Source organism: Octopus bimaculoides, chromosome 1, assembly GCF_001194135.2.
Source record: "Octopus bimaculoides isolate UCB-OBI-ISO-001 chromosome 1, ASM119413v2, whole genome shotgun sequence".
NCBI lineage: Eukaryota > Metazoa > Mollusca > Cephalopoda > Octopoda > Octopodidae > Octopus > Octopus bimaculoides.
The window spans coordinates 102,118,682-102,132,024 of record NC_068981.1 but is presented as its reverse complement, the minus strand read 5'-3'; the positions used below and the strand labels follow the sequence as shown (position 1 = coordinate 102,132,024).

The 13,343-nt window shown below is 34.6% G+C and overlaps 1 protein-coding gene across 4 annotated transcripts in view; it reads left to right on the top strand.

Moving 5' to 3' along the window:
- LOC106874363 (uncharacterized) overlaps positions 1-13,343 on the top strand; it is a 607,119-nt gene that overhangs the window by 188,593 nt on the left and 405,183 nt on the right. For all 4 annotated transcript variants that reach the window (XM_014922075.2, XM_014922074.2, XM_052968736.1 and 1 more), the window contains exon 2: positions 10,371-10,418. In XM_014922075.2, the coding sequence (XP_014777561.1) occupies positions 10,385-10,418 (34 nt within the window). In that variant the 5' untranslated portion in view covers positions 10,371-10,384. The remainder of the gene's footprint in view (positions 1-10,370; positions 10,419-13,343) is intronic.

Genomic DNA, 13,343 nt, shown 5'->3' with positions numbered 1-13,343 from the left:
TACATATACATCTCTCTTTCTCTCTCTCTCTGAAAGTATCTGTCATTACAGTATCGAAATGTGATTGTTTCAGTTAGTTGAATAGTTTCATTTTTAAAGTGAAAGTATTTGACATGAGTGTTTTTGTTTCACTTTTGACACGTAATACTTAAATAGTGGAGGAGATATTATGTTGCTGTGGGCTCGAACTCTGCAAGAAGTTAAAATGTTTTTTGACTAAAACACAACTGGAACCCTAAGTAAGGCATCTGTAAAATTTGAATGAAATTGGTTGTGTAGTTCTCGAGTTTTAGGGATTCACACAGACAGACAGACACACATTCTCATTTTTATATATATAGATATGGTGGCAAGCCATATAAGCACAGAACCATTAGCACATTGGACAAAATACTTAGCAGCATTCCTTCTAGCTCTTTATGTTCTGAGTTCAAATACTACCAAGGTCAACTTCGCCTTTCATCTTTCAGTGGTTGATAAAATAAAGCACCAATCAATTAGTGTGGTCAATGTAACCAACTTAAAGTTGCTGGTCTTGTACCAAAATTAGAAAGCATTATATCATGTCAGAATATTCATTCATTCTTGGAGTTCTGGATTACTCGTAACGCACGTGGGTGATTGAGGAATTAATACGATTTTCTCGCTCGTCTATATAAATACAGAAATGCTGGTCTTGGATAATCATTTGATGTCGTCTGGTCGAATTTATTATTCTTTTATTAACATTCTCGGATTTATTATTGTGAAAAATTGTGCTGGTGAAGGATATATGTTTGGGTAAATATATTTTACACCTCATTAATCTAGAAATGCACGTCTACAATTAATCAAGGTCAGGTAGATTTGTTAGTTTTTCCTTTTTTACCTTTGTAATTTGCGAGTATTACTTTTTGGGAGTTGTATTTTAGTAGAAAAATAGTAGTTTTTTGGCTGCTATTTCTAATTTTCGGTGTGTGGTGAAGCAATACTTGCTGAACCCTAAATTTTAAATTGTGTTTATACATTTACCGATAATGGTTTTTAACACACCGAACTACTTGGTAGAATTACTAATTATCAATTAATTATTAATTTTTACCCTATATCTGTATAAAATACTCAGTTTGTTTTTATCTTTCACACGTAATCTGGCCACATCATACACAATCCACGAAAAGCCCTTCAATGCTGATACCTGATTTGGATATAGCAGTCAAGACTTCTTTAAATAAAACCCTAGTGAGAGCCATATTTTGATTGTCTTTAAAAATACATCTGTTCGATCAAGTGAGTCCTGGAACTGAAATAATAAACACTAACAACAATATATATTTGCCAACAAAGGAGTTTTGATGTGGTCACTTAACTTGCAAGATAAAGCAACCAAATCTCACTCAAATCGTGGCCTACTAACTTAAAAAAGAAGGGGACAGTGGACAATGTAGTCCTGAACATACAAAAATGATGGCCTGGTCATGTCTAGAACATTTGTTTCTGAGTCTGCTTGATTTGAGTTCAAACAATAATGACATTATTCACTTTCATAATTAAAGATAATTTTAGCTAATGGAAATTACTCAAATGGGTCAATAGCATGAGTTTGAATAAATAACTTTATTATTAGTTACAATTTCTGTAGCACTCCATTTCTAATACCATTGCATGTAAATGATTTCATAAAGTCTAGCATCAAGTCGTGTGCTCTTATATTACTTTTTGTAAAATTCATACACTGCTTTCATTAATGATGTACATGGAGTTTCTGTACCAGTGGATTTCAAATTTTTCTCAATATACTCGTGCAGGAGTGCAGATGGTCAGGTTGAGTGCTGCTTTGGCAATATACTAATTCTTATCCTGTCAGGATCTACACTGTGTGCGTGCGTACTTCCTTCAGTTTCTGTCTATGAAATTACCTTGCAAGTAGAAGACACTTACCCAAGATGTTGTACAGTGGTTCTGACTCTGGAACTATGTGGTTAAGTAGCAAACTTCTTAGCTATACAGATCTGCTTGTCAAAACGAATAACTAGCATTGCAACATCTTCTTGTACCAAACACCGTTTGTAAACATTGCTGGAAATCAGTTTAACTAATGCAGGTGTGTAAAAAACATTTGTATTGTACTAGCACTGATTGCCCTGTTTTCATTTCACGTTGCTGCTAATTTGCATTGACAAAAACCTGCATAATAGCAGAAACAATTGCATGATTTGACTTCTAGTTTGTACTTGCACATCTGACTGTTCTTTATTCAAATTCTTTTGAATAAAATCAAACAATTTCAAGTCTTTACGCTGAACTTAATAGTTAGGAAGTTAATAGTGACTATTTTTATTCCCCCCCATTTTGTAAAGTGCAATAAATGTTTTCTTTTCTATTTCATTCAGTTTTTAATTTCTTACTGATTATACAAGCGCGATAACAATAACAACAACATTTTCTACTACAAAGCTTACAATATATATAAAAAAAATAAACAATGGTATTTTACATTTCTGTCTAAAAATAATTTCGTTTTGATGTTCGACTGATTTCTCAATAACTTCTTTGCTCTTCTGTATTCCCTCCATTTTTTTTGTCTCTGCTCATTATTATCTTTCACAGTATTTTCCTTACCCTTTCTTTTGCTCTTTCTCTATCTACATCTCTCTCACTCTCTTATCTCCTTCTCCCTTTTGCACACTCTCTCTCCCTCTCATTTCCACTTTTACGTTTACTCTTTTCAAATTTCTTTTTTCTAACTTCCTCACTTGCACCCCCTTTCTTTCTCCTCTCTCTCTCTCTCTCTCCTACCCTCTCACAAGTTCACTTTCTTTTCTTTCATCTTGTTTATTCCTTATCAACCTCTCTAACTTTCTTCCTTTTCTTCTTAGCCAGTCTATTTCTGTCTCTTTATTGCTTCCTCCATTTCACTCTACTATCTTTTCTTTTAGTCTATTTTTTAGTCTCTCTTTCTCCTTCACTTGTTCTTTTTTCTATTTCCTCTTCAATTTTATTCTATTGTTTTACATTTTTCTCTCACTCACACTCTCCTCTTTCTTTTCTCTTCTTGCTCTCTTTTTATTCTGTTATTTTCCTGTACTTTACATTCACTCCCATAAACTCTCTCTTCATCTCTGTCTGTCTGTCTATCTCTCCCTCTCTCAATTTCCATCCATCAATCTATTTGTCTGTCTGTCTCTCTCTCTCTCTCTCTCTCTCTCTCTCTCTCTCTCTCTCTCTCTCTCTCTCTCTCTCTCTCTCTCTCTCTCTCTCTCTCTCTCTCTCTCTATCTATCTATCTATCTATCTATCTATTTATCTATCTATCTATCTCTCAATTTTCATCCATCCATCTATCCTTATTTATAGTTCTCCATTTTTTCTTTTCTTTTACTTTCACTCAATGGTTTTTATCTCTCTCTCTCTAACTTTCTCTTCCTCTGTCTATCAATAAGAATTCCTCAAAGATTAAACTGTTAATATTTAACATTAATTCATCTTTTAAAATATCAAACATCTAGCTTAACATCATTATCATAAAAAAAAATCATCATCATCATCATCATCATCATCATCATCATCATCTTTCATCATCATCATTATCATATATATATTTATTTATTTATCAAAAATATATTCTGTTTCTTGAGACACATGCTCTGTGGGATCTCTAAAAGTGGTCTGCATTAGATGTCCATTTATAACCCATTTATTGTTATATGAACAAAACAATATCTTTACACACTACATGCTGCTATCCTGTTCATCTATTTATGAAGAAAATCACAGCATTATTTGATGGTAGTTGAACAACAAGACAACTATATCTATATATATATTTATATCTATATATCTATGTGTGTGTGTGTGCATGCAGAGAGAAAGATGGACATGGGTAGATATATATAGATATATAGATTTACACACACATAAGCACATTCAAAATATGTGTGTGTGTGTGTGTGTGTGCATGCAGAGAGAGAGAGAGAGAGAGAGCTGGATGGATGGATATGTATAGATATAATATATAGATTTATACGCACACACACATGTATGTATGTAAGCATGCATACATTCATGCATGCAGTCAGAGAGAAATACATAGATAGGTACAGATATATAAATTTACATACACATATGCATACACACACACACACACACCTGTTCATTAGTTCCTTTGTTTTAATTCCCCCACACTAGCATGATTTAGATGAATACTTATTATGAGGGATTGTTTTTTAATTGGATGCCCATCTAGTTCTTAAAGAAAGGGATTTGTTTTTTTCATTCCACATATCTTTGAAAGTATACACCTGATATATGATTTCTTGACAGTGCTAAAAGACAAAAGTAAAATCAGTCTATTGCAATATATGTTTTGTTGTAGAAACAAGAGTAAAAGTATTCAATGAATTTTAGAAGATTCATTTGTTTGTTTTAAAAGGCTGATAACTCATACCATTGCTTCGCTGTCTTTCTTCTTAAATGCAAACCTTTTTTACTGTTTTAAGGATTGCATATGGTCGTGCCTTGGGCAAGTGTCTTCTACTTATGGCCCCAGGTCTGTCAAAGCATTGTGAATGGATTTGGTAGAAAGAAACTGAAAGAAATCTATCATATAAATGTATAACAACATCATCATTATCATCATCATCAGTTAACATCAATTTTCCATGCTTATATGGGTTGGATGGTTTGGCAGGAACTAACAAGCCAGAAGACTGTGCCAAGCTCTACTGTCTACTTTGGCATTGTTTCTATGACTGGATGTCTTTCCTAGTGGCAACCACTTTACAGAATGTAATTGGGTGCTTTTTACATGGAACCAGCAATAGCAAAGTCACCTAGTAATTAGCAAGATATGGCCTCTTCACCTGAGAGGAGAATTGTATTGGGAGAGGTGGGTTTATGCTAAACATTGGCAGATATGATAGAGGGACAGGAATAGGTGTCTTGATGTAGAGGAGATACATGGTTACTTTGGTTGGAAAAGAAATGAGAGAAAGAAAATTGTGAAGATTATTATGTGTTGGGGCACCCCCTCAAGTTACAAGGAGTGGAACAGGATTGGATAGAGTGAGTGAGCTGGTGTATCCATGAGAATGCAAAAGGAGAGTAGGAGATGTAGGGGAGGGAGGATGCTTTGAGTGAATGCAGATGGAGGGAGGAAGTGTAAGGAAGACATGGTATGAGGAAGTGGGAAAGAGAGAGATTCATCAGGGACAGATAGTGCATTGGTAAGTTTGCAAACGTGTGTGTGAGTGTGAGTGTCTTGCTGTTGTGTGATTGTTGTATTCTGCAAAAATATGTTTGGCTATGAGAAAATATTACCTTTCTTGGAAACAGGTTAGGGGTAGTGACAGGGTCAGCATCTGACTTAGAAAATGTTTGTCTCAATACACTCCCTCAGACCCATCCAAGCAAACATGGAAAAGCGAACTCTGGAACTATGAGGACAATGATATATGTGTGTCTGTATACACGCACACGCACACACACATACACACATACATCCTTTCAATTTTTCTCTGAAGACAGACACTCATCAAAATGTTGGATTTTCCACTCCTAACAGCAAGTTCACTGTAAATTTTTTATCGATTTTTACTCCATAATTTAAGTCTTACCAATGCAGACCAACACCAGCCTTGTTGAAGTATGTTTAATCATATATATATATATATATATATATATATATATATATATAAATCTTCATCATTTTAATGTCCACTTTTCCATGCTTGCATGGGTTGAACTGAATTTATTAGGACAGATTTTCTATGGCCAGGTGCCCTTCCTGTCACAAACCCTCACCCATTTCCAAACAAACCAATATCTCTCCATTGGAAGATATGTCTTTACAGAATATTGAAAATGAATGACATTGCTTGTATGACAGTGACACCCATTTACAAGTATTACACAACATCAAGACAAAGAGTCACAAACATGCACATTCATAAACATATGCAACAAGCCTCCTGAGAAGATGCTGATAAAGATGTAGAAACGAGAAACACCAGTTCAGTGTTCAGACCAGTCCTTAAACATGGGGAAAATATTTCAATGGAACAAGAATTGGTTATAAGAAACACAGGAGTTAAGTGAATTATAATAAAAAGATAGACAACAAATGAGCTGTTACATATAGCATCAAATCATTTATAAAGATGTTACATAAACCTTAATGTAAATAAGAAAATAATAGATAGTCCTTGATAGATCTTTACAGCTGTTTCAAAAATTCAGTGACTGGTTGAGGCAATTATTGCATAAGCTATCAATGACTAGGTTTTTTTGCCTTAATTCTTATTTGTAATTTTTGTTTATGTAACATCATCATAAATTATTTGATGCCATATATAACTGCTTGTCTATCTTTTATCTCTTTGCTTTATTTATATATATATATATATATATATAATCACACACACATACACACACACACACACATTTGAGTGATATATGTGTTTCATCTTTTACTGTATGGTTTTGTATCATTTACTTAGATCATCTATACAGTCTTATATGTTAGAATTTAATGCGAAAATAATTGCATTGTAAAACAGCTATAAATTCTTTGTTCTCTTTCATGTTCTTGAATGAAGCCATTGTTGTTTCCATTGCTTGTGTTAAAGTTGTTTCTACTATCAAAATTTGATGCATTGTGTTCAGTGTCTTGCATGTGATATATTTGTTACATATTTTATTTACTGCAGCCACTCTTCCATCAAATTCAGGGTTGCTACAATTAAATCTGAAGTTAATTTCCCTTTTAAGAATGTTAACAATGAGATGCTGATTGGGAATTCAGATTACATAGAGCAGGGGATAATAGAGGAAAACTCAACAGAGCATCGAACCTTCTCAAGGAGGTGACTAGAAAGGCAGTAGTTAAATTTGAACAATGCATATCAACCAAAGAACTTCCTCTATACAAAACAAAGAATAGTGAAGTATTCTAGAAATATGTGCATTTTGATATTGTGTATCATCAGCTCAGACCTAAACGAGCAGACCCATACATCAAAGACATTCCAACTGTGGTCATCCTCCACCTCTTGCTACATTATCTGAAGTTTCCTTCTTTTCTAAGGTAATAGTAACTAGAGGGTCCTCTGTGCAATCCCCACATGGGTCAGATTACTGATGACTCCATTATATGCTGACATTTTTACTATTGAAACTTCAGATGCATGATCTTTACCACTGCTGGCACCAAACTGCATCAGGTAAATTTTTATTTGCAATGCTGCAATGCAACTTCAAGCATCTGTACAGCTATACCTCCCCTAAATGTAAATAAGAAAATGATAGTCCTTGATAGATCTTTACAGCTATACCTCTCCTTGATGGTGGAACTTACCTGAGACCACATGGTTGGGAAGCAAGCTTCTTAACCACACAGCCACATCTCCTGCACTGTCAGTCAAAAATTATATACTGTAAAGCCTTTAATCCAGTGCTAGTATTGTTTCTGTTATTGAAATGACTAATCTTGAAGAGAGGGGCTCATATTCCCCTTAGGTAAGATGAACTTTTCAAATCCAGTAGAGAAAGACAAGTTTTGCGAGATTGACTGATTTGCTCTAGATAAGATACATTCTGTAAAGGAAACAAGAAAACGTTCAAGTGGTACACTTATGATGATTCAATTAGTTACAGACCTTTCTAACGTAGGTTGAATCAAATTATAGTGCACACAAACATAGGCAGAATCAATAAATTTTAATGGTCACTAACATAGGTAAAATCAGTTTTAAACTATGTCACTCTTTGTTCCTGCTGTAGAGTTAAATGGTAATTTCTTACATAGGCGCAGGCATGGCTGCATGGTACTTTGGCTGTATGGTACTTCTGCTTTAGCTCTGGGTTGACCAATGCCTTGTAAGGGAAGGATGGTAGATGGAAACTGTGTGGAAGCCCACAACATACATATATTCCGTCTTTTACTTGTTTCGGTCATTAGACTGTGGCCAGGCTGGGGTACTACCTTGAAGGATTAGTCAAACAAATCAACCCCAGGACGTTTTTTAATTCTAGTACTTATTCTATCAGTCTCTTTTGTGGAACTACTAAGTTACCAGGACATAAACACACCAACACCAGTTGTCAAGCAGGGGTGGGTGGAGAAACAGACACAAAGACACGCACACATAGATATGTACACATATATATATACAATGGGCTTATTTCAGTTTCCATCTACCAAATCCACTCACAAAGCTTTGGTCAGCCCAAGGCTATTACTCGAAGACATTCGCCCAAGGTGTCATGCTGTGGGACTGAACTCAGAACAATGTGGTTGGAAAGCAAGCTTCTTACCACACAGCCATGCCTGTGCCACCAACATAATACCTATATTTAAAGAAAGATGTTTTAAAAAGTTAACTATTTTAAGAAATGTATTTGTTTCATAAGATTCTTGATGTGAAAAAGTAAAACAAAATGGAATAGACAGGACAAGAGGAGACACATGGGACAGAAAGTTGTTGAAAAAGTCACAGAATGTGTGGCAAAAGAAGTTTGGCAGACAAATAAACTAATAATGATAATAATAATAATAATAATAATAATAATAATAACAATAATAATAGCCTGGATGCAGTACCAGGCAGTGGCTCTCATGGCTTCTGATCTTAATTGATTGGAAGTGTTATCATGTACATTGTTTTGTCTTGGTATAAAAAGATGGGCTACAGCAAATATTCTGCTTAATACCACAGATTTGCTTGTCATTTGTTTGATCATAACCAGTTGAGCATGTTCCTTGGTGGCTGACGATATGTGCATATCTGATCATGAGCAGAAGTAGTGGGGGAGAATCATAGCCATGTGCTGAGAGGAATTCTTTAGGGTTTGAATAATTCACCTTTGGAAACATGGGTGTTTTGCTCAACATCCTTAAACAAACCTTATTCAGGGACCTTTTGAGTAGTATGGGCTACTCAACCTGAAGAAAATTCTAACTGGGCCCCACCTGCGAGGTCATGTGCCTGGTGTATCCTTATCAGATGGGTAGTCATGATGGGTATAATGGGCTTCATATATTTTACTCCAGTGTCACTTTGATGGTATGCACTGCTCTCTCACTCAATAATAATAATAATAAAATGAAGATGAAATAAGTAGTGCTTGTGTTTAATTTGCAAAAGATGACCATCCCCAAGTATAACAATGTTTTAGAATTATTTAAATAAACAGTATGTCACAGAACGTCATAGAACTTTGGGAAAGCTGTTTGTGTTTTGTGTGTATTTAGAGTGAAAGCACTTTTGTTGTTTGACTTTTCAGACAAGTGTTCTGGGTTAATCCATATGGAGGAATTTGTTTTAGTAATGATTATTAAAAACAACTTCCTCTATACAGATTAGCCCAGAGCATGTATATTTCAAATATTGAACAATGAAAGCGCTTGCACACAAAATAGACACGATATGAGCGTTTCCTCCCTAACGGTTTGTGACATTCTGTGTTTTTAAATCTGTTTTTAAATAGTTAATAACTTTTTATAAAAATGCTCCTTTTAAAAGTGTGTTATTTCTTTCCTACCCACAAGGGGCTACACACAGAGGGGACAAACAAGGACAGACAAACGGATTAATTCAATTACATCGACTCCAGTGCGTAACTGGTACTTATTTAATCGACCCCAAAAGGATGAAAGGCAAAGTCGACCTCGGTGGAATTTGAACTCAGAACGTAGCGGCAGACGAAATACCGCTAAGCATTTCGCCCGGCACGCTAACGTTTCTGCCAGCTCGCCGCTGTATGTGTGTATGTAGGGGGTGAGCCTTGTGTTTGTTTCTCTCCTAACCCACGGCTTGACAGCCAGTGTTGGTTTGGTTTTGTTTTCATCCCTACAACTTAATGGTTTGGCAAAAGAGACTGACTGATTAAGTCCCAGGCTTAAAAAGTAAGTAGTGAGGTTAAATTGTTCAACTAAAACCCTTCAAGGCAGTGCTCCAGCATGGCCACAGCCTAATGACAGAAATAAGTAAAAGATAAAAAATAGACATACAGGCTAGTAAGTGAAAAGTCCTACCTGACTGGTACTTTATCAACCCCACAGCTCCTTGAGGATGAAAAGCAAAGTTGACCTTTAGCAGGATTTGAACTCAGAACATAAAGAATTGAAACTAAATTAACCAAAGCAGTTCATATGATACTCAAATGCTTGCACTGAGCAACCAGTATAGAGGTGAATAATAACAATAACAATAAAACAAAGAGAAAAGAAAAATTAATCTGGCAATTTAATTTTCCATGTTTATTTCAGTTTCATTTTGTCTTTGTTTTTATACTTTGCCAATTTCAATAATATTTCCTTAAATGTTGTATGTTCTATGAAATGAAAAATACTACGAGCATGTTTTAATTCTCTGTCAAACTAATTTGTTTCAGATTGATGGAAAAATATGGGTGTACAGTTGCTGGCCACTTTACAAATAGGTTCGTATAAAATTGAAACAATTCATGCAATATTTCACTCTGTTGTGAGAGGAGCATTTCATTCCTGTCAACTTCTCCAAAGTGACAATCATTACATGTACTTAATGTTTTACACTGTGCATATATAACCATAAACACACGCACATGTGTGTGTGTAATATGTATGTGCGTATATATATATATATATATATATATATATATATACACACACACGCACACATGTTGGTGTTGTATGTGTATGTATTCACACACACATATATAATGCATATATATATATAAACATACATATATATATATATATATATGTGTGTGTGTGTGTGTGTGTGTGATTCTGTATGTATATATATTTTATCTGGATATGTCAATTTTTCCTTTACAGAATTCATGCAGTCACTAACAAAGTGACAAGACTCATCTCTTTAAGTCAAGACAGCTCTTAGGGTTACTAGATATGTGATTAGTTAGTGTGTGTGTGTCTATGTGTGGATAAACTTGTAATTGTTTAGTGGGTATGCAATGTCACTTCAGTATACAAGTATGTACACACACTTCATTATTATGTGTGTGTGTGTGTGTTATTTCTTTACTACCCACAAGGGGCTACACACAGAGGGGACAAACAAGGACAGACAAATGGATTAAGTCAATTATATCGACCCCAGTGCATAACTGGTACTTAATTTATTGGCCTCGAATGGATGAAAGGCAAAGTCGACCTCGGTGGAATTTGAACTAAGAACGTAGCGGCAGACGAAATACCGCTAAGTATTTTGCCCGGCATGCTAATGTTTTTGCCAGCTCACTGCCTCTGTGTGTGTGTGTGTGTGTACACGTGTGGTCCTTATGTACATGTGATTGTGCATTTGTTCTGTCTTGAACCTCAAATAGTCCCTGAAGTATTTCATAAATTTTCACTCTACCATTAACCAAGATGATTTTGAAGAATGTTATTCAGTTTGCTTTGTTCTTGGAAGAAGCCCACAATTTCTAGGCTTTTGTAGATGCAGCATACAATATAGAACTTATGACAATAGGTACAAATGAAAATTTATTGCCTGGATATAAGAGCTGCAAATTTTTGCTGTTGTTCCCCAGAGATGTACCCTTTCCTCCCAATGTTTGATCATACATTGTTATCTACCAGGCAGCTGGTTTCTACTAGACATGTGCATGATTTTGTTCCCAGTCCCATAGAACAAATATCTGGTCCATATTATCATATAGTTTATGTTTGTTTAGTGTGTATGTATATGTGCAATGTGTATGTGTGTATGTATACATGCATATATATATATATATATATATATATATATATATATATATATATATATATATATATATATATAAAATACAAAATGGAACAAGAACGCAATACATCCAGACAGGTGATACAAAAATGGGACAACAAAACATCCAGATAGATGATACAAAGAAGACAAGGACAGGTCATTCGGAGTTTTCTTTCCTCAGTCAAGTTCCAGATTATCTTTACAATTTCAGCTGGTTATACTCGAGATTGCTCCAATCTGGCCAACCCCAAGGAAAAACTAAGCTAAGAATATTAGATTCCTTGGAAGAAAGCAATGAATGTATACGAAAACAAGGATGGAAAAAAACGGAGTATGTTGCACAAATACAAATAACAGGACATTGTGTCCCTGTCATTCTTTCTCGCCCCTCGTAATTCTTCTGACTCTCGGCCTGTACCTCTCTCTCTTCTATCCCCATGTGACTGGTGTTCGGCCAAGCCTGATCTTTCTTTCTTGGTTTGGCCGTCGTCCGTGCAACATCTATATTCCTCCCTGTGCCTGTGAAATCTTATATCCCTGCCATAAAACTTTACTTCCACACACGCCAGGTTAATTTAATTCATCTTTAGTCGAAAGACACCTGTTGTTATGTCCTGTTATTTGTATTTGTGTAACATTCTCCGTTTTTTTCCGTCCCTGTTTTTGTATACATTCGCTGTTTTTTTCCAAGGAATCTAATGCTCTTAGCTTAATTTTTCCTTGGGGCTGACCAGATTGGAGCAGTCTTGAGTATAACCAGCTGAAATTGCAAAGATAATCTGGAACTTGACTGAGGAAAGAAAACTCCGAATGATCTGTCCTTGTTTTCTTTGTATTGTTTATCTGGATATTTTGTTGTCCCATTTTTCTATCACCTAACTGTCTGGATGTTTTGCATTTTTGTCCCATTTTGTATTATATATATATATAAATATATATATATATATATATATAAAACGGCATACGTACACTTTGGCCTCTTATATATATATATATATTCCCTCTCTCACTCTCTGGGAGAGAGGCACACACACACATACACAGATATATACACAAACGGCAGTAATTTCCGCCTACCAAATTCAATCACAAAGCTTCGGTATATATATATATATATATATATATAAATACAGCGGAGTGCAAAGTAGGTATACAGTAAGTATCACATTAATGTTATAATACTTAATTCATTAAAATTATTAGCACATAAATTAGTTAGCTTCATTTTTGGTATTTTCTGTGTCATTAATCATAATGATACTTTTATCATAACTTTTAATATTTTTCATAAAAAATAAATGAGTATTGTATGTGTTTTTTTTTCATAACTGTATACCTACTTTTGAACCACCTGTCTCAATAAACCACTATTGTTTCTGAAAGTCGTTTTTTTTTATATTTACTACGGATTGCTCAAAGCTAACTGTCTTCTTACACCTGCATCGTACATTTATATAAATATATATATATATATATATATATATATATATACATATACATTTACATCATAAGAATTTAGAAACTTTAGGAGAATGTTAAGTAATTTGTTTTCAACAATTCAACTTGAAGTAGATAAAGCTTTAAAAATTAGTGGATAAATATCAGGATAAAAAACAATTTTTGTTGTGTGGTGTGG